This window comes from Quercus lobata, chromosome 6, assembly GCF_001633185.2.
Source record: "Quercus lobata isolate SW786 chromosome 6, ValleyOak3.0 Primary Assembly, whole genome shotgun sequence".
Classification (NCBI taxonomy): Eukaryota; Viridiplantae; Streptophyta; class Magnoliopsida; order Fagales; family Fagaceae; genus Quercus; species Quercus lobata.
The window spans coordinates 28,888,163-28,910,712 of NC_044909.1; the positions used below are offsets into that span (position 1 = coordinate 28,888,163).

The 22,550-nt window shown below is 32.5% G+C and overlaps 1 protein-coding gene across 2 annotated transcripts; it reads left to right on the forward strand.

The window, feature by feature from the left end:
* The first annotated feature begins 9,519 nt into the window (after positions 1-9,519).
* Positions 9,520-22,039, forward strand: LOC115994217 (probable indole-3-pyruvate monooxygenase YUCCA10). 2 transcript variants are annotated; one of them, XM_031118278.1, is made up of 5 exons: positions 9,520-9,532; positions 13,202-13,800; positions 17,521-17,754; positions 21,597-21,719; positions 21,812-22,039. In XM_031118278.1, exons 1-5 carry the CDS (start codon positions 9,520-9,522, stop codon positions 22,001-22,003), a joined length of 1,161 nt encoding a protein of 386 aa, XP_030974138.1. In that variant the 3' UTR covers positions 22,004-22,039. The 2 variants fall into 2 exon arrangements, with proteins under 2 accessions (XP_030974138.1, XP_030974137.1); XM_031118277.1 differs by lacking the exon at positions 9,520-9,532 and having other exon boundaries at positions 13,186-13,800.
* Positions 22,040-22,550: the final 511 nt, after the last annotated feature.

Here is a 22,550-nt window from a genome sequence, read left to right on the forward strand (position 1 = left end):
TACCATGCTATCCAGCTTTTCCCCAACCACTCTGACGTATGGATTGATAGGACGAGTAATTACCCTAAACAAGGAAAAACTGACACGTAGATGAAGAACTAGAGGTGAGTACTAGTATAAAAGGGAAAGGGAGCTAAAAGAGAGGGGAGGGGACGAAAAAGGAGGAAGGATGGAGAGAATGTAACGCTCCTCGGACTAATTCCGAGGAGCCAAACCCTTCATACCACATCGATGTAAAGCTCAACTATACAGTCCAAACCCACCTTCGTAGGAGCTCTCATGAAATCAGGACCAGACCACTGCCTATCCCCCAAGGGCAGGCCTTTCCAAACCCACTCTCTACAAATCACATTGTCTGGGCCCTTTACATACGAGCCCAACGTCTTCCTTGGGTCGTGAAAAATCGTGTCCCTACAATTGGCGCCGTCTGTGGGAAGGCTTGCGCATTGGCGCAGGTGGCGGTGGAGTCAAGTCTCTAGCAAGCAGAGGTTCGCGGGGTTTCCTCCATCTCCAGCGACAAACAGTTGTTGCTCCGACATAAACTTCTACTAGGGGCTATGCCTTGCAATGCCAATGGCGCGGGCAGCTCTAGGGGCTTCCGGCCTCAAGCCAACTCTCCCCGCCCTGGTCTAGAGGCTGACCTTCGAAAAATAAATAAATACAGATAAAAAACTACTTAAAAGCAAAATTACAAGTTTTGAACAGAATCAAAGCCTTGTATGGTTCTCGGACTCAAGCCTATGGGGAAACCAAGTACTCTAAAGCCAAATTACAAGTTTTGGACAGAACCAAGGCCTTGTATGGTCCTCGGACTCAAGCCTATGGGGAAACCAAGTACTTTAAAAAAAAATTACAAGTTTTGGACAGAACCAAGGCCTTGTATGGTCCTCGGACTCAAGCCTATGGGGAAACCAAGTACTCTAAAGCCAAATTACAAGTTTTGGACAGAACCAAGGCTTTGTATGGTTCTCAGACTCAAGCCTATGGGGAAACCAAGTACTCTAAAGAAAAATTACAAGTTTTGGATAGAACCAAGGCCTTGTATGGTCATCGGACTCAAGCCTATAGGGAAACCAAGTACTCTAAAGCCAAATTACAAGTTTTGGACAGAACCAAGGCCTTGTATGGTCCTCGAACTCAAGCCTATGGGGAAACCAAGTACTCTAAAGCCAAATTACAAGTTTTGGACATAACCAAGGCCTTGTATGGTCCTTAGACTCAAGTCTATGGGGAAACCAAGTACTCTAAAGAAAAATTACAAGTTTTGGACAGAACCAAGGCCTTGTATGGTCCTCGGACTCAAGCCTATGAGGAAACCAAGTACTCTAAAGCAAAATTACAAGGCCTTGTATGGTCCTCGGACTCAAGCCTATGAGGAAACCAACTACCCAACAGAAAGACTACAAGCTGTGGACACGACCTGGACGTATATGGTCCTTAGAATCTACCTCGGAGAAGAGTTCCCCATTGATAGTTGGGCTAATCCCTAAACTGCATGAATTCCCCAGTCCACCCTCGGATCCCCAAAACCAAGAGGATCAATGCAATATAAGGCCACATGTTGTCAAAAACACAGTCAAAGCCCCTCGCTGCTCAGTTACCCTATCAGACGAATTATTTAAAGTTTATCGTTCTCGGACGGTCGCCTCGCACGCATTACGAAGCGCTCAGCCATTATCTTGGTTAGTTTTATGAGTTTAATTTACTAGGAATTATCATTATTATGCTTGATAATGTCAGTAAGTTCAAAATAGAAGGAATTTGTTTCAAGGTTTTTTCTTGCTCTAAGCATCATTAAAGGAAAGTGCCCATTTAATATTCATGCACAAAGTAGTTTTTGCAGAAAAGAAAAGTATTTGAGAGTAAGCAAATTCATTTCTTATTAAGACAAAGGAACAGTATAGTGTACAATGAAAGAGCTTAAATAAGCTCATACTGAAACTAACTGCACTAGCGAAAAGAAATGATACAAGGGGATGAAGGAAAAGCCGAAGAAGAGTTGCAGAGAAGAGACGTGCTGCCGCTCCAAAATTTCGTCGAAGGAAGCCATTCCTCAATACTTTTACATGCCTTTAACTCAGGTAGCAAAAAAGCCCAACTTGGGGCTTGCACCGTTGAAGAAAAGGTGCAGAGAGCCCAACTCCGGGCTAGCGCTGCTGAAGAAAAGGTGCAGGGAACCCATCTTGCAGCCAGCACCGTTGAAGAAAAGGTGCCGAGAGCCAGAAGTTGATGAGCCTCCACATAATCACGCCTGCGATAAAGCAGACGGCGCTGATGGCGGAAAACCTTTCTTCTGACACACCAAAAATCTGATGTGACCAGAACCTGCTTCAGATTTTGACTGAAAGAGGTGGGGGTACCGTTCCCACCTTATCCAAGCGGGAGGTTACCTTAAATCTGTGCCTCCCCTGCCCAGACCACACCACCTTAAGTCTTGGAAGGGTTCGGTGCCTCTGTGGCGGGTGAAGTTCCTCCACCTCCACCCCAGCCTCAAACATATTGTACTAAGGGAAGACGAAACTGGATGTGGGAACTGGTTATGGATAAAGAGTTATGATTTTTAAGAGAGCAGAAGGGTTTATATGCCCAGAGAGTAACCACTTATCCTACTTATATAAAGGGTAAAGTGGTGTCATTTAATGTGAGCAGATTCCCAAGAAACGCTGCAGACAAGGCAGCTTTGGCACAATTTCCAACACTATCCGCCACCATAAGATTTAAAGGTCCTCGTGAAGGCGCGCCTCGAATACTGAAACATCAAAGGACACTGCGCGGGCGAAGAATAAAGTAATGCCTCTTAATTCGGCACATCTCCCATGCAAATGGAAGAACACGAACAGCAGTAAGGTACGAAACTTGAGCAAGTTGTGAAGTGGGCCCAACATCGCCAAAACCCTCCTCCCCAACTGAAAAGTCGAGAAGCAGGATTTTGAGGGGCTATTGTGGGGCCTGAAATTTGAAATCCCAGCCCACTTCATATCAAGGGCCCAAAGCCCAAGCCGAGGAACCTACTGCCGAGGACGTGTGATGAAAGCCCCTTAATGGTCCAAGAACGTGGCCGAGGACGATCTCATGCTCAACACCTCACAAACGCCTGAAGAAAAGGACAAACTCAGTACAAGAGCAGTACAAACGAGAAAGCTGCCAACGCCATAATGTGGAGCCCAGCGCCTGGCAAGCCCATACTTCATACTATGCTATCCAGCTTTTCCCCAACCACTCTGACGTATGGATTGATAGGATGAGTAATTACTTCAAATAAGGAAAAACTGACACGTAGATGAAGAACTGGAGGTGAGTACTAGTATAAAAGGGAAAGGGAGCTAAAAGAGAGGGGAGGGGACGAAAAAGGAGGAAGGATGGAGAGAATGTAACGCTCCTCGGACTAATTCTGAGGAGCCAAACCCTTCATACTACATCGATGTAAAGCTCAACTATACAGTCCAAACCCACCTTCGTAGGAGCTCTCATGAAACCAGGACCAGACCACTGCCTATCCCCCAAGGGCAGACTTTTCCAAACCCACTCTCTACAAATCATATTGTTTGGGCATTTTACATACGAGCCCAACGTCATTTTTGGGTCGTGAAAAATCGTGTCCCTACAATATATATATATATATATATGAATTCAAATTATACATTGTTTAAGTCATAAATATATACATGAGTTTCACTCTATTTTTCTTCTTTATTTATTTTATTTTATTTTTTGGATATACACATAAGTTTACTCTTTTTTATTGGGTTTTTTTAATAATTTTTTTATGGTTTATTTATATTAGATTCTTCGTCTTTTGTACAACATTAACTCACCTACAAATTAAAAAAATATATAAATAGGACACGTGGTGCAAAATTAGACTACAATTATAATCCAATTTGAAATCTAATTGGATTTTCTCTTAACTTTACTTATTAATATATATATATATATATATATATATATATATAAATTAGTCATGTCAAAGTTAGTTCTAGTATGCAAAACCTCCCTTAAAAAAAAATCATATGATCTTTAAAATAACATTAATGCTACTTAATCATTTGAACCTATAATTAAATGATTAAATTTTTGACATCTCTATAGAAAATAGTCTTCAATCGATGGTAAAAGAAACTCTCCAGTGTTGTGAAGCTTCTAGTGTCATGACAGCCTTTAAATGCATGTAAAAATTTAAATTTTACTTGTTATGGTCTTATAAATGGATGGTGTAACATGAGAAGATTGAAAAATTAACTATCACTTAGAAAACTATTAGATAATTAGAGAATTGTAATAACAATGCAAACTTAACAAATCCTCACATCTTTTTCGATAGGTACATTAACTTGGGAAAGAGATTAATATATATATATATATATATATATAAAATATATATTTATATATCAAAAGAACATTCGACGTACTCTTGGTTAACAAAAAGAAAAAGGAAAGATTAGTCTAATATTTGGCATTACGAGTTCATAAGCAAGAAACAAAGTTAGGGTATGAATGGGAGCAGATAAAACATCAACAGACAATAATATATTAAATGATTTTTTTTCATATCATATTTATATACCTTCATCATTTTTTTCTATTTAATTGTATTTGTAATAAAATTTTCTTATATATCCTTTTATAGTAATATGTTGTTTCTTAAATTCTTTATTAAATAATAGTAGTTGGTTAAATGCCCATAAAGGTTTTTTTTCTTTTATTAATTATGTAGTAGGCTTATCAATAATTAAGTATCCCCAACACTTTCTCTAAAAAAAAAAGAAGTATCCCAAACACTTATATGATCTAATGTTCTTCAAAATGTCCGTAATGCTACTTAATTATCTGAAACTATTAGAACAATTATTAAGTCTTTAAATTCCTCACCATCTTTAGAGAAAATAGTTTTCACTTAGGCTTTATTAGTTTAGTTGTAATTTTTTATGTAAAATTTTCGGCTTAAAATATTTTTTAGGATTTTTTTCCAAGTTTTTAATTGCATATTTTTAATTTATGAGATTTGATGTGACGTAAAATAAAAACTTTTCCTTTTTCTTTAAAAAAATTAAAAAAAAAATTATTAACAACTTATAAACATATGTTACCATTTTTTTCCCTGATCAGAAAACATATATTATTGATACATAACAATAAATTATGCTTAAAAAAAATTGTAAGGCATGTATGTTGACTGTAGTTTTACCAATAAAACATATACTTCCACATATGACACTATCTTTATTTTTATTTATTTATTAATAATTTTGGAGAGGGATATGTCCTTGAATGTCTACTTTGAAAATAATAGATACTAACCAACTAAATTACAAGGCTCTTAGCTTCATTATCCTAGTTAAAACATAAGTAATCTTTTAACACTTATATATCACTATAATACTACTACCATCCAGGTTATAATTCAAAACCATCCAAAACACTTAATATTTTTTCATAACACATAACCATGATAGTACTCTCATTCAAGTTTCAATATATAACGGTTTCTCAAAAAAAAAAAAAAAAAATCAATATATGACCATATAAATTAGTAAACATTGTTCCATAATACTAAAACCATCCAAGTTTTATAAAATACATCCAAAATAGTAGCATTGTTCCGTAATACATAACCATAATACTACCACTGACATTGTTTCATATAATACATAGCCATAAAGTCTAGTGACCCCCATATTTGTTGAAAATTTTCTCCAACTTCTCAGTTTAGCATATTTAGCAATTTTTTTATAATAAAAAAATATTGCTTATGATTAGGATGATCTTGTTAAAGAAAGAACAAAACATCAATAAATAGGACAAAATAATATAACTCATCAAAATATAAATTTCATACCATCACTTCCTCATCTATACGCCATATATATTACTAACATTTATCAACTTATGACTATTATGTGTCACTTCCTCATCTACACGCCATATATTTTAACATTTATCAAGTTATCGCTATTATATGTCACGTGTTATGTGTCAAGACATTTAAGTATGAAATACTTTATTGCATTCTTAAATTACTCCTAAAATAATTGGGAGTTTAACATGCACTATAAATTTGCCTTACATATGTGAGCTCAAAACAATGTGGTTTCACATAGGCATGGAAGAAAATTATTAAGTATTCTTGAAGTAAAGTAAAGTGATACTCCCTTCCCTTATGTAAATGGTGAATCACACCATAAATTTAATTAATTAGATTCATTATTACGTGAGAGAGTGAGTACCACATCCTTGTTGTACTCCTGAAATATTGAATTATAACTCTATGTATGGAAGGGGAAAACAAATAAAATCAACTTCATCATGACGTCATATCGAAGGAAAAAGAAATGGCGTTTCGTTTAGGTTTATAGATTTCTCCGCACTTAGCTTTCTGTTTTCTCAACTCATCCACCTAAAGCATCTCACTCTTTCTTACTCTCTTTTCATTTGCATTGAAGTTCTTCTCACTCATCTTCTTTTGAACCAACTATTGGACGAGCCTCTCTCTCTCTCATATCAAAAAATCTTGGTTGATTTTTTGAATAGAAATATATTCAATCTTTTGTTTGTCTAAGTATCGAACATTAATTATGAAAAGTTTTAAAGCCTGATTGTTTTAAAATTGTGTCAAGAATTGAGTTTTGGAGGAGATTTGAGAGTAATGGCATCGAGCACTTTAAACGGAGAGCATTGAGCAGCAATTAAGCTACCATTATTGCCATATCCAATATGATTTTCCAAGTTTTCATATTTCAACAAATTATTAATATAAAACCTAATAGCATTGCTTTATATTACATGACTTTTTTTTACTTAATTACTGTCAATTATTAATGCACACTCTTGGCGTGATAATCACTTCACAAGTATAAAGTTCTTGTGGAGTGGAGGGGAGGGGGGGAAGGGGCAAGGGCTGGGGTTCATCTAGGAGAGAACTTCACACACATATATATTTAGATTAGGCCTATAGTATAATTTATATCTTGTATATACATGTGTGTGTATAATTACTGTCAATCCTACATTTGCACCATTTAAGATTGATTTAATCTCTTTTTCTTTTGTTTGAGCACGTACAATTGGATCTATTGAATAGCTCGAATACTCCTTGGTTATTGTTTTTGGGGGACATATAAATTAAACTAGGATCCATTTTCAGATATGTTTTTGGTAATAATCAAAATGGGGTAGTAATGCATATATATTCTAATCTCTTTCTATATATATATATATATTTTTTTTAATAAAAGAAATAAGTTGTTTTTTTATATCATATTTAATCTCTATGATTAATTTCAATTTTCAAAGGTTCAATTGCAGAAGTTATCGTTTGTGAAAAGGTGCGCTCAAATTTGGCCTAATTCATTGTCTCTTGGTTTGGCAAGCTCCATGGTTTAATAGTTCTCTATAATAAATTTCAAAATCCCAATGCCTTCCACAAAATTTCTTTCCTTAAGTTGTCCTCAAACCTTTTCTCTCTAAGATGTACATAAAACTTCTTTTCCACCGATATATCCCAATCAGGGTTAGGTCTAAACTACCAACAACATCATGGGAAAACGTACGTTGAATTTTGATCTCCCAAATTCCACCAATTTCTCATTGATAAGTGATAACATTGGTTTTTGGCACCAAATGAAATGTGCTGTTTCGAATTAAGATCTGGAAATGAAGCTTTTAGGGGTTAAGAATGATCTAGTAGTAATGGTATCATTTGTAGTGTTTCATGCCTTTGGTTCAAATTCACGGAAAATTATTAGGTACTTCCGGAGTACCATAAATGCGTAGTCCCTCCTTTCACATGAATGGTGGGTCCCACCATAAATTTAATTAGTGGGACCCACCATTCATGTGAGAGAAGAGAGTACACATTTATGGTACTCCAGGAGTATACAATAATTTCCCCAAATTCACCCACTAGAGGCCCTACTAACTACTATCTATCTCAAGAAATAATGGAACATTTACTTATTTAAATTTTATTCCCTTTTCTTTTTGGTTCATGTGGTTCAGAAGCTTTTAAACTGAAGACTTAGTTAAGAAAGTAAGGTTGATAGAATTTTAAAGGTTTATAGAATTTTTCCCATAAGTGATTATGATTTCAAAGGTTATCAACACATTGATTTATTACTACAATAGGAATATTGTCGGATCATGTTCTAGGAATCTCCAATGATGGCTAAGAGTTCTAATTAATGGTGATTATGTGGAGGTATAGTGTGGAGTTGTAGACCAAAAAAACACAATGAATTAAACAAACAAAAAAAAGCCAAATATTTAATAAGTTATATATATTTTTTATTAATATAAGTTAATATAATAGATTTTTGAGATAGTCTTAATTTGTTATGGTTATCAATTATGACAAATTTTCCATTGTTATGGTTATCAATTATGACAAATTTTTTATACATGAATATTGTTAATGTATAAGTTATTTTAATTTGAGTAAGCGACACTTATGGTTGTTTTGATTGAGGGGGAAGGAGGGGGAATAGAGGGGAGTAGAGTAGAGTTGGCTGAAAATAGATTTTCAGCCAACTCTACTATTTTCAGCCAATTCTACTCTATTCAGCTAACTCTATTCTACTCTCCTCTACTCCCTCTCTTTCCAATGCTTAATCCAAACGGGTCCTAAAGGCGACACTAAAGACAAAAGGCTGCTTGAGCAAGGAAGCTGCTAATTCAAACGCAAATTCCATGTTGTCGTATTGGTTTGCTTCTCCAAAGCCCCCTTTGCAAGTCTTGGGTTTCTTGGTTTGTAGGTGTTTTTGAGCTACAACTTTGACAATCAACAAGCACCTACTCCTATCAAAATGAAAAGTAGCAAGTGGAGCTTGAAGAAGTGAGCCCCAATCAGAGTCAGTAAGGTAACCAAACGTATAGAGATACTACTTGCTAGGGTTGTGAAGTAACTGAGATTTTGCCAGAATGCTGTTGACATGCTTACAGTGATCCAGCCACCATATTTCTATTGACAAATTGTATAATTGTTTGTTGTAAGGGAAATGTTAATGAATGCTCTAAGAGCATTAGTTTAGAAATTATTTTAAGAAATATTTTATGGGAAAATGATAAAGCAATTGATTATGTTGACAGGTTTTTATATTTCCTATAAAAATAATGTTAAAACTTTCTAATATGTTTGAGCTTGGTGAGAGAATGTAATTAAGTGTGTGTGTGTGTTTAGTAGTTAATTTGTTTCTCAAAAAAAAAAAAAAAAAAAAAATTCTAATATGATTTATTAACAATTACTTTAAGGAACCGTTAACATGAACCTTGTTGTAATGCTAGCTACTATTACACCATTGTCGAACAAGTTGATGATTGTAGCTCCATTGGCCAAGTATTAGACTAGGTGCAATAGCTGAAGTACTGACTACGTAAATGATACGCCACCCCCCCTAAACCCCTTATTGTATAACATGGTCATGCATACACCCCTTTTCTCCTCATTAGACAATGTTGAAATTCTGTCCAAATTTCTAGTTTTCTGATTTTCCATTGAAAAGTCATGAATTTCTAAATATTATCAAAATGCAGAAATTTTGTTCAAGAAATATTTATGAATTTTAAATTTTGGTTCAACACCTTATTTTCCAAGATAAACAATAAATATTAATACCTAATTATCCATTAGAATAATCATATGCATGTTGATGTGCATTTCTTACAATGAGCTCAAACTAACGAGACTATTAACATTAATTAATTATAATTATTTATCTGGTAAACCAATCATTTCTAATTACTCATAATCACACGTGGTTAACCCTAACTATGTAAATGCCTATTATCCGTTAAAATCTTGATGTGTCTTGATCTTGCAATACCTAATTGGATCAAACTTAATATTTTTAAAAATTAGGTACACCATTTTAGTGTAATATTCTTATACTTTTTTTGGTCAAATTTTAAAATATGGAAAACATAAAAAATTGGTTACGTATATTTACAATTGATAGAACATGTAATTTTGTTTTATAACATGAAGATTGGGAATAATAATATTAAGCTACTACTTTTTTTCACTCATAATTATTATTAGAGAGAATATAGAAGCTCTTCAAAATTTTAAGGCTACATTACAGATTAACCTCTTTGCTTTGGCCAATAGCAAATCATTCATGTAACTTTGTTTTTCTCCATTTTAGTCTTCCAACTTTGGTTTGAGTTCACTAAATTCCTTTCATTTAGTTTTGTTTAAATTTTGTTTTTAAAGTCCTTGCAGTTCTAATTTTTCTTCCAATTTTATTCTCAGTTCTTTTTCCCCTTCTTTCTCCTGAGCAAGAGACCTGAACCTGACCCGAATGTCTACTTGACCCGCCCAAAGCCCTTTTATTTGGGTTGGGTTGGGTGGGTCCCTGCTCACCCCTACTTACATCCCCTGGATTTTTGTTTTAGCTAATTTAATTTTGACACGATAGCAAATTAACCCCCTTAACTTTGTCTTTCACCAATTTAATACACAAACTTTGATATTGTAGCAATAATACCCCCCCCCCCCCTTAACATTTTTTTTTTTTTACAAAAAATTTATAATTCAACTTATTTTTGCAAGAAATCATTATTTAAAAAAAAATGAAAATGAAGGGCTCTCATTGCAACAATATAAAAGTTTAGGGGGGTCTTTTGGTTATAGTCTAAAGTATATGTATTAAATAGGCTAAAATAAAATTTAAGGGGGGTCTATTTCTTACAATATTAAAGTTTAAGTTTTAAATGGGTTAAAATAAAAGTTTAGAATTGCTCAAAAAATAAAAGTTTAGAAGTGTAAGTACAAGTACCCCAAAGTTCAAGGGTGTTAAAGGCATTTTACCCCGCTTTGGACTAAAAAATCATTTAAAATTAATTACCAAATTGTATCAGCCATTTGGAATTAAATATTATTCCATATTTGTTGGAAATGAGGTCATAAATGACCCATTACTAAGATTAAATGCATAAATACTAAATGTAAATAAAACAGTGCTGTAAGGGCACTTTTAATGTAATAGTTATTTTTATGATTGAGAAATGTTACATTCACAACATTTTTACAACATTTTCATAGCAAATCATAGGGGGTTAGTTGTTATTAGTTTAAATTTGAATCTAACACTAAGATTATTTTTTTACCCCAACAACAACAACCAATAACAACCTGCTACTTATGATTTGTTGTAAAAATGTTGTGAAAATGTTGTGGACATATCATTTCTCTTTTATAATTTTAAAAAAAAAGATATTCATATGATTTAGTTGTTTTAGTAGTTTTGTTATGTTTTTATTATAGGAAATAATCATTCCTTATGAATATCTATTCTCTAAAAGGGTTGTAAACTTGTAATAATTATTCCTTAATTATTATAATAATTTCTAAAATCAAATACTTAAAAAAAAAAATTCGTATGCATATAACAATTATGAAAATAAAAAATCATAAAAAATAACTCATCTTTCTCTCAAATAAAAAAAAAAAATTTCTAGAAAATACAAATGTATGATTATGATATTTCCTAAAATAGATCTTAAGTTTTATTCCAATGTTATAACTCATAATCAAACTTATGTATTTAGGGCACATTTGGTAGACTGTAACCGTAATTACATAGGTATAAAAATAGGAAATACAAGAAATACAACATGTTGTAATGTAATATTTATTACTATTTATTTGTTTGGTGACAACATAATAATAGAATCTTGAAGATAATGAAATGGAAATATTTTAAATCAAACTTAAAGATATATTTTAGGAAATATCTTACTTATATAATTATATACCCTAAAAAATAATATTTTTTAGGCAAAAATGCAAAACTGACTCTCTAACTTTCACTTTTTGTTGTTTTAGTCTTCTAACTTTTAGCTTTGTCATTTCAGTATTCTAAGTTTCAATTTTTGTCAATGTAGTCTTCCATTAGAACTCAGTTATCTTTTTCCGTTAAGTGACCCTCTAACTTTTAGCTCTTTTTTTATAATTAAAAGAAAATTAAAAAAAGCTGTAAAAAAAAAAAAAAAAAAAAGTAACTTGAGGAATCAAAACCTTGAACATGTCGGAGAAGTCCAATTCACGAACCTGAATCTGAGTCCCAAATGAAACGTAGCCAACAAGGGCGTTCTCGGGCAACAAGCCAATGGCATGCCGCCCACCTCAAAGCTGATTTGACATAGCCCATCTCCTCCTCGATCATGCAAGTATCGAGCACGAAAACAAAAACCGGGGAGAGTGTATTGATCGGTGGTGTGTTGAGCGTAGACTTCGCCAAGGAGATTGGTATTGGAGATCATGGAATAGTGAGGAGGGAAATGGTTGTGCTGGTAACATAAGGGGCAGATCTAGATCTTGGCAGTGAAGACGATGCAAGCGTAAAGGTTGAGGATAGAGGCACAGGTTTTGCATAGATCTTGCGTTCGCCATTTCCGAATGTTTTTTTCTTTTCTTTTTTTTTTTCTTTTTTTTACAGCTTTTTTTTTTTTAGTTTTCTTTTAACTATGAAAATTATTATTAAAAAAAAAAAAGTCAAAATGGTGTAGTTTTGATCACTTAACAGAAAAAGATAATTGAGTTCTAACGGAAGACCACATTGACAAAAATTGAAATTTAGAGGACTAAAATGACAAAACTGAAAGTTAAAGGACTGAAATGATAAAAGCTAAAAGTTAGGGGATCAGTTTTGCATTTTTGCCTATTTTTTAAATTTGTAAGAGAGATTAGTTATTTTTTATGATTTTTTTATATTCATAATTATTATTCAATGTACCAAACATGTCCTAAGTGGTAATGTCTACTTTTCTTTATGAAAAGAAACAAGATTCAAATCTTCCCTCCCTAATTGTTTGAATTATCAACCACAAAAAATTAAAAATATTTTTTCAAGCAATTAACGCCAAATTTTTTTTACCAATTGATAGATTAAAATATTAACCCACAACCTTCTGTTACGTATATAGTAGATCTTGCATTTCATGCATTAGGTGTAACTTAGGGGAAAATTATTAGGTACTTCCGAAGTACCATAAATGCGTATTTCCCTCTCTCACATGAATGGATGATAATTACACATAATATGAAGTCATTAATCAAAGATTCTTTCCTTAATCTCAGGTCATGTACCAGTTATAAATAACACATCCTAGCCCATTGCAAGTACATAGAAATTGAAGCAATCCAAGCACTAAGGAAAACCTTGAGCTCTTAGTTTGTTTGTACCATTTTCAATGGAGAGTAAAGCAGTAGTTTTGATTGTAGGAGCTGGCCCTTCTGGCATTGCAACTGCAGCTTGCTTGACCCATCATTCCATTCCCTATGTGCTCCTTGAAAGAGAAGATTGCCATAATTCTCTTTGGAAGAAAGGAACCTATGATCGACTAGGTCTCCATCTAGCTAAAGAATTTTGCTCCTTACCATATAAGCCACAGCCACCAAATACCCCTTCTTTCATGTCCAAGGAATGTTTTGTTCGATACATAGATGAATATGTGTCCCAGTTTGACATCAACCCTCGCTACCACCGCTCTGTTGAGTCGGCTTCCTATGACAATTCTGAAAACAAATGGAGGGTTGAAGCTAAGAACACCATAGAAGGGAAGACGGAGGTTTATGTTGCTGAGTTTTTAGTGGTTGCTACCGGTGAGAATAGCGAGGGCTATATACCTGATGTGACTGGTTTGGATAGCTTTAAGGGAGAGATTGTACATTCCAAACAGTACAAATCAGGTCTGAAATATCAAGACCAAGATGTCTTGGTGGTTGGCTGTGGTAATTCCGGAATGGAGATTGCTTATGACCTCTCAAACTTCTATAGTCGCCCCTCCATTGTTGTCAGAGGCCCGGTATATATGATCTCTCTCTCTCTCTCTCATTCGTGCAGTACTAGTGCCAATTCTACTATAATCTAGAATCAATTTGCTTCTACAAAAATTCTCTCATAAACTCTCTTTTGTGTTAACTTTTAAATATTTGTATAAAAAAATTAAGACAGCACCTTTCATCATGGTTAAATTAAAGAGTATTTAATGCATACCATACGTAATTTAATTATATTTTATTTTTATTAAATTGACTTGTATATTTTTAAACATGTCAGAACTTTTTTTTTTTTTTGGTAAAAATGTAAAGACTTATTTGATGTTAATATTTTGTTTACATAAGAAAATATGTTAAATCAAAATTACAAACATCCATGTATAAGCAATAAATTAATATTATATATATGAAATAGGTTCAAGTTACACCTGGTGTAAATCTAAAGAAGTTACACATTTTTAAGACCATTGATTTCTATAAGATTTAATGATTAAAAATAGTCAATTGCCACATCAGCAAAATTTATTTTAGGGCTTTTTTTTTTTTTCTCCCACCTTATTTATTACAACCATTGATTTTTCTCTCATTTATTTATTCATGCTGTCAACATGAGAAATTTTTTTTGACAATATAGGCAGTATGTGTATGTAGTTCACTATGCATTATTTTTCCATCCTTTTCAAAGTTGTAATTGTGTATATACCTCATCCACTTCAATTTTCAAGTATTCTTATTTTTATTTTACCTTGTCGTGATAAATTTAAAAGCATCTTCAACAAAATAAAGTGGAAATATATTTTGTCTTGTAGTGATAAATTTAAAAAGCATTTTTCAACAAAATAGAGGGGAAATATATTTTGTCAAGACCAACAAAAGTAGGAGTTGCAGTTTCTATTATAGCATAATTTGTGGAAGGAAATACTTCATAAACAGAGTAGCTGTAATATATTGCTCCTGGATTGTGGTTATATTACCCTAATTGTAAAATCAGGACATCATCAATAATTTGCTTATTTATTCATTAACCCACTGCTTAGAATTTTGACATCCAAATCAGATCTTTCAAACTCTTGAATGACAACTATTCAATGTTAGAGACAGTAAATCTTCAGGAAAAGTTTCAGATGATGGCACCAATACCCCGGCTTGGCTACCCCTTGCTTTAAATAAATCCCAGTAACATCAATATATATATATATATATATATGTACGTATGGCTATATGCAACGCAAGTGACGGGATGGAGCACTGTGATATTATGTCACAAGTCTCCATAGCAAGAAGGGTGGAATAAAAGAAAATTATATCGGATTAATCTGGAGAAAAAAAAAATGTACTCATGTTGTAATAAAAAGGGTGAGAGAAAGAAAGAAAGAAATAGATAAATAGGGAGAGAGAAATCAATTGTTGTAATAAATAGGGTGAGAGAAAAAAAAATACCCTTAAATAAATTTTGCTGATGTGATAGTTGACTATTTTTAACCATTAGATCTCATAGAAATCAATGGTTCAAAAAATGTGTAACTCTTGTGAAGTTACACTAAGGGTGAAAAAAACACTCATAGTCATGTATTTATTGTTCCCTAAAAATTAGTAACTAAGTTATTAATTCTTCTTATTAAAAATAGAAAAATAAAAAATAGCATTAACTCTCTGCTCTCCATCATTATCTTCATCTTCTCTCCCTCTCTCACATGGTCTTGAAAAGGAGTAAAGTAATGTTGCAGGGAGAGGTCACTTGTGATGTTACTTTGGAGAAAATTGTTTTTATACCCTGTGAAATTATTTTTCAACTAGACCAAAAAAACACTCAAAAATACATAAACGATTTACAATTAATAAAAAATGATTACAAGATTAGACCATACAAATAGCTCCGCCTTGTTTGAAAAATATGATTTTCTACAGGCGTTTTTTTTTTTTTTTTTTTTTTTTTTTTTTTTTTTTTTTTTTTTTAAGATTATACAAACGATTGAAAGAAATCCAAGGAAACAATGACTTGGATTTTTCTTTATCCACCAGCTTTGTGTGCTTTACGGCCTGAACTATTTTTGTCCATACACCATAACACTATTATTATTATCATCTGCTAAAATAGAATTAAAGTATTTGGGCAGAAGTGTTCTTTAGGAAGAAAGGTAACATGCTAATTAAGGTGGCCTGTATAATAATAATAATAATAATGAATATTTGGGGTTAGCCTGACAACTTTGTGTTTCTTGTTCTAGAGTGATTTGCCTTAGATCTTAGTTGGGTATACAATTTAACCATTGTATAATTAAAGGTTGCCTGAAAGTACATAGAACACAAAGACTGCGTGAGAGAGGGAGAGAAAAATTCTGTCTCTACTACTAGTTGAATGCAAGAGTAAATGCTTCTTTTCTTGTTCTCAGTTAAAATAGATACCATTATTGCCTTCTCAAAAAAAAAAAAAAAAAAAAAACCATTATTGCAATCTATTATATATACTGACGTTCTTCCATCTTGTTCAGGCAGTAGGAGGTCATTTTGAGCTTATAAAGCATTTCTATGCAACAGAAATATCTGGACAACTCTGCTAATTTTTAGGTTTAGGAAAATGATGGGTTCCTCCCTCCATACAGCAGGGCAGCCCAAATTGAGCCTAAATAGTAGAACTGCCACTTTTCTCCCTATAACATAAAGAGAGCTAATTTCATCTTTTTTGTCTTCAAACCAACCAACTTAGACCAGTTTTTGTCTTGCATGCATGCTTAATTTATGGGATACCTCTCTCTCTCTCACTCCGTGAGTTGAGGTTGATGAGATCATGAGATCAAAAATAGACTGATGATGATAAATGCAGATTTTGCCTTCCGTCTTTGTACATATAGGTGGATTAAACGTTTTTTGAGCAACTAATTGAATACAACTTAATAAGCAGGTTAAGATAGTAAGGCATAGGAAGCTGTGATAGCGTTTAGGGAAAAGAGACAGAGAAGAGAGAAGAGATGAGAGTTTTAGAAGAAATTATTCCTTACACCCATGGTTTTACACCAAGAGGTATATAATGAGATCACTCTCTTACAGCATGTGAAATCCATACATGCTATGTGAGAGAGGGATCATGAAACCGTTTCATAAAATATTTTTTATGTTACACATTTCTCTCTCACTAATCTTGGGATCCACATACAAGACACATGGAGTTTTTTTTTTTTTTTGGTAGAAAGACTCATGGAGTTCACCTTTATATAAAACTACCTAAAGAGTTTTACAAATATTATTCTTAGAATATGAGTATTAATAATTCTTGAACTTTTGATTTAAACAATTATCCCATGGTGGGACCCACGTGTGGGGCTTACCTCTTATGTGAAAGGAGGGAGCATTATTAATAGATTACCTAAAAGAAAAATTTCTTGTTTGTATTGTTGGTAAAAAAAGCTAACGAATTAATTCATGTTATGTCCATGTAATAATAATTAATAAGGAAAAATCAAATAATTAAATGATAGAAAAAACGTGATTAAATTCATAAGAATATTAAAGGAAAAATATCAACAACAGCTTTTTGAGTTGTTAGAAGCCTAATTTCCAGCAAATTAATTATTCAAATAGAGAGTTAAATAAAGATAAAAAAATTGGATGGTGATATTTGTAGAAACCCAAGTCTATCCAAAAAGTACGTACGCTATGGGAATGAAAAAACCTAGACATGATTACATTATTACGATTTTAATGGAATTACTGATTCATGACTATTCTACTATTGCAATTGGTTGCAGTTTCATGTGCTGACCAGAGAAGCTGTGCATCGAGGAATGTCTTTAATGAAATATCTCCCTGTTCACGTTGTGGATGCTTTGACCATGATACATGCAGCTTTCCTTTTCGGCAATCTGTCCAAGTATGGCATCCATCGCCCAAATATAGGCCCCTTCTTTCAAAAATCGTTAACCGGAAGGTCTCCTGTTATTGATGTTGGAACAATCAAAAAGATCAAACAAGGAGAGGTTCAGGTACGTACCTTCATTTAATATTATTATAATAATTAGTAACTTAATTAAAATGACAACTTTATAATGTTTTTGCTACTACTGATCAATACATTTTTTTATCTAACAACTAAATCTGTTAACATATTAAGAATAGTACAAATTTGATTGTTGATAAAGATAGAAATAATTAAACATGCATGATGATGATAATTGATGAAGCATGGTTGGGTAAGGGAGTGGGATTGTGATTCTAGGGTTTCATTAAGATGGTGAAGCATGATATATCAAGGAGTAATAAGAGATGTTAGTTAAGCTATAATGATAATCCCAAAGCTATAATAGAAGGAGAAGGGATTTAAATCTTAGCTATTTCTATTTAAAATACCAGAAGATATTAATTGAACTATAAGGGCCTGTTTGGGTAAGGATTTTTCATCACTCAATTTCCGTCACTCAATTTCCATCACTCATCACTCATTACTCATTTTTTCACACTCATTTGGTAACATCACTTTTATTTTCATCACTCAATTTTTTCACACTATTCATGGGTCCCACACCTGTCAGCCAGTACAGTTTTTCTTTTTTTTTAGCACCCAACTCACCGAAGATAATATATATAAAAAAATAATTAAAAAAAAACCAAATCGAACAGCCAACCCAAGAAAAGAAAAAGAAAAAGAAAAAAAAAAAAGAACAACGCCAACTCAGAAGAAAAAAAAAAAAAAAAGAACAACGCCAACCCAGAAAAAAAAAAAAAAAAAAAAAAAAAAACCTTAACGGCCAACCCAAGAAAAGAAAAAGGAAAAAAAAAAGTCAAAAAGTGGTCAAAAGTTGTGGCTGTGGGTCCCTCATGTGTGTTTATTTACGGAAATGACATTGAGTTATGAGTTATGGAAACTGAAAATAGCCTTTTGTTATTTTCAGTTTCTATAACTCATAACTCAAAAATCAGAGAATTGAGTGATGGAAACAGAGTTATGGAAACAGAGTTATCGTTTGGCCAAACAACCTTTTTACTATGGGTCCCACCATTTTTGAGTTATGAGTTATGAAAACAGAGAATTGAGTTATCAAAAAACTCAATCCAAATAGCCTCTAAGATTCTTAGGCCTCGTTTGTTATGCAAGTTTAAACACATGTTTTCAGTTTTTAAACAACATTACACGTTTTTTCACACACTTTTTCACTCACATGTATTTCCAAAAAAACTGAAAACTATTATTTAAACACAAATACCAAACGGGCCCTTAGTTTTTCTTTTTTTTATAGTTTCAGACTCTTTATACTATTGTCTAGAAATGGCTCCACAGCCCCACCCAAAACTTCTTTATTTTTATTTATTTATTTTTTCTTTTCATTTATGTATATCTTTTATAGATCAAGTTTTATTGAACAAAATATAAAGAAAAATATTTCCCTTTATATCAATGTCTTTTTTAAGGGTATATCAATATTTTCTAAATATACAAAAGTTTTAAAAAAGAGGGAAAAAAGAAAAGAAAAATGCAAAAATTTTAATTCAAGAGAAAAAAAAAGGTTAAAATTTGTTTTTGATATTTTTAAAAAATGTTAGGACTTTGAATTTTTTTTTTATAAATTTGAGAATAAGTATAAAATTTGAAAATAATTATATAATAAAATTAGTCTCTAACCCGTGCGATGCATAGGAATAACTGTTGGATGATTTCAGGGATAAAAAAAGTCATAACTTTTCATATTAGATATATTGAAATGTGTCTATTGGAAGGTCATAATTCTTTATATTGGATATATATTAGAGGTGTCTATTGAATGAAAATGTGCTTATTGAACAAAAATGTGCATATTGAATGAAAATGTGCCTATTGAATAAAAATGTGTCCATTGACTGAAAATATGCATACTGAATGAAAATGTGCCTATTGAATAAAAATGTGTCCATTGACTGAAAATATGCATACTGAATGAAAATGTGCATATTGAAGAGTCATAAACATTTTGGTATGAATAGTAGTTCATATTCATTTGGTAATTTTTTCTCAACTTCTTCTTTTTCGTCTTTCTTAGAAACACAAGAAACTTATGGATTTTTTTTCAAAATTGCTATTTGTAGAACACTAGAACCCAATAAACTTGGTTGTGTCATGGGGAGAATTTTGTGCCCATACACTATTGCACATATAAAAAGCCAAAAAATTATAATTGGACTAAGAACCAGTTATATATAAACTATAAATTTATATGGTGTGAAAATCTAATTCAAACTCAAAATAAATTTCTACTAAAACATAAAAATATTTTTATTACAGTAGTCAACGATGAAACAATAAGAAGAATAAATTGTGAAGTGCAAATATGCCAAACACACATTAAATGCCACATGTTTAATTTTAACTGCCGTTATACTTTGATTTTACCACCAAAGTCTGGCCATTCCAAGCATGGTAATACAAACTTATACAAATTGGAACACAAGTAATAAAACTGCCAACAACACAGAATAGTTTTTTTGAAAGCCACCTCAGTGATGTATTATGCATTAATATGAAAAGGGCATTCATACCAATAACAATACACAATACCATTCTTAGAGGAAAATATTAACATAAAACAAATGCGTAGGATTCAATTTTTTACAATGGCCAACAATTAAAGTATCAGTATAAAGAGGTATCTGCTTTTTGATTATAGTGCCGAAGTCATGGCCATTTCATAAATTATAATACAATCTCGCTCTATATTATGGCCATAAGAAAATATTAAAATAACCTGTAATACTGCTTTAAACCAAATCTCCATTGCAACTACCTGATTCAAACCCAATTGTTAAAATTTGAATGGAGATGAGGAAATACAAAACAGTAACTCCAATAACCAAATATGCTTAAATAAATAATCAAAGCCATTAAGCCAAAAAAATGCGAATTCAAACTCATTTTACAAAGTCAAACCGTGCACAAATAACATTATATATGTTGAGTAACTTTGGCACACAAAGTAAGGCAAAAAGTATGTAACCGAATAGTATAACACCATCTTCTCAAAAAAAAAAAGAATAGTATAACACCATGATCAATACTTAGAGCAATTTCTCAATCACAGTTGACCGAATTAGTTTCTAACCTTTTTATCAAGGGAATATAGCGCCAATAATGTTGTTTTCTTATTTCTGTACTCCTCTGGCAGCAAAGAAACCGGGAGAAATAAGAGAGAGTTAAAAGATATAGTAACGGTAGAAAAATTGTATTGAAACGGTTTGTTTAATCCACCAAATGAAAAGACACAATTTTTCAGTGTTTTAAAATGTAAACATGTCACAAATTTATATAGTCATATGGCGTAATAAGGAATGATCAACAAAAAGTTAAACGTTTCGACTGTTAATTATTATATAGATTCATCGAGTGATATTTTTCTAAAGCTTAAAAATCCTAACAAATAGATTAAAGATAACGGATATTATATCTTTTTATGCTTAATCTAACATAAAATTACTAATTTATATTCACGTGAATGGTATTATATTGTATGTGTAGTGTGCTTGTCCATAACGCATATAAAACTACGTATACTGTGCTTGTCCGTAACTGCTTTCCATTCTATATTAATTTCGCCACTGAGCAGACGATGAGTAATAGCCACTATATTAAATAACTAGCCTCAACATCTATGCATTAATGGAGGATTGAAGTTGGTTTTGTATGTATCATTTTGTTTGTTTTAAATGGCTGATAATAACTAATTTGAGATTATCATAATAGTCAAGAATATTCATTTTACTGTTGGAACTAAACTTGGTTGGTTTGGGCCTAAGGGATGTTTTTTTTAATATGTTGCGGCACATAATTCTGACATGCAATCTATTGTTATCTTTGACACAGGTTGTCCCTGGTATAGTGAGAATCAATGAAGACAGTGTGGAGTTCATGGATGGCACTGAGAGGAAGTTCGCTGCGATTGTGTTTGCAACTGGTTATAAAAGCTCAGCTAATGATTGGCTTAAGGTACGTAGTTTGTTTTAACAATTTACTCAAAGACGAAGCTAAACTTCAAGAAATTTTGTACTTAATTATTGACTAAAATAATGTGTTTATAGGATTATAAATATGCTCTGAATGAAGAAGGAATGCCAAAAAATCCATTCCCAGCTCACTTTAAGGGAGAGAAAGGCCTGTATTGTGCTGGGTTGTCAAAGAGGGGACTGTTTGGAGTAGCGAGGGATGCAGAGACCATAGCTGATGATATCAACAAGATTCTGAGTGCCAGAAACTGGAAGCTCTACCTATAAGTCCTACACCAAGTACTACTGTGTGTCAAACTTAAATAAGCCCTCTGGTAGCATGTGTTCCAGAACTTTGTTTAATCTTCAATTACGTTTTCATCTTGTAATATATTTGTCCTGAAATGGGACCTATGAACTCAACTTTATGTCTAAGGTTGAATATATATTTTATTTTAATAAGTTGGCGGTGGTTGCCAACTATTATATGAAAGTTAATGTGAGTGAATTTTCTATAAGACAAGACTTAGGTATTACTTAGACGTTGTTAGTTAAGTTTTCTTATTAAGATTCTGTCATGTGGATTTTTTCTTATGGGATGAAAGTGTATTTATTAGTTAAATAGCAACATGACTAAATCTTAATTAAGAGGGAATCTAAGGAACGGCACCTAAGGTATTGAACCTAAATTTTGTTCTTATATATATATATACACACACACTAAAATATGCGCTTAAAACATACATTATTAAATCATTTTAGAAAACTTTTGATAGAAAAATGAAAAAATGACTAATTTTTTTAATGATTTTTTCAATTTCTCATAAAAAAATTC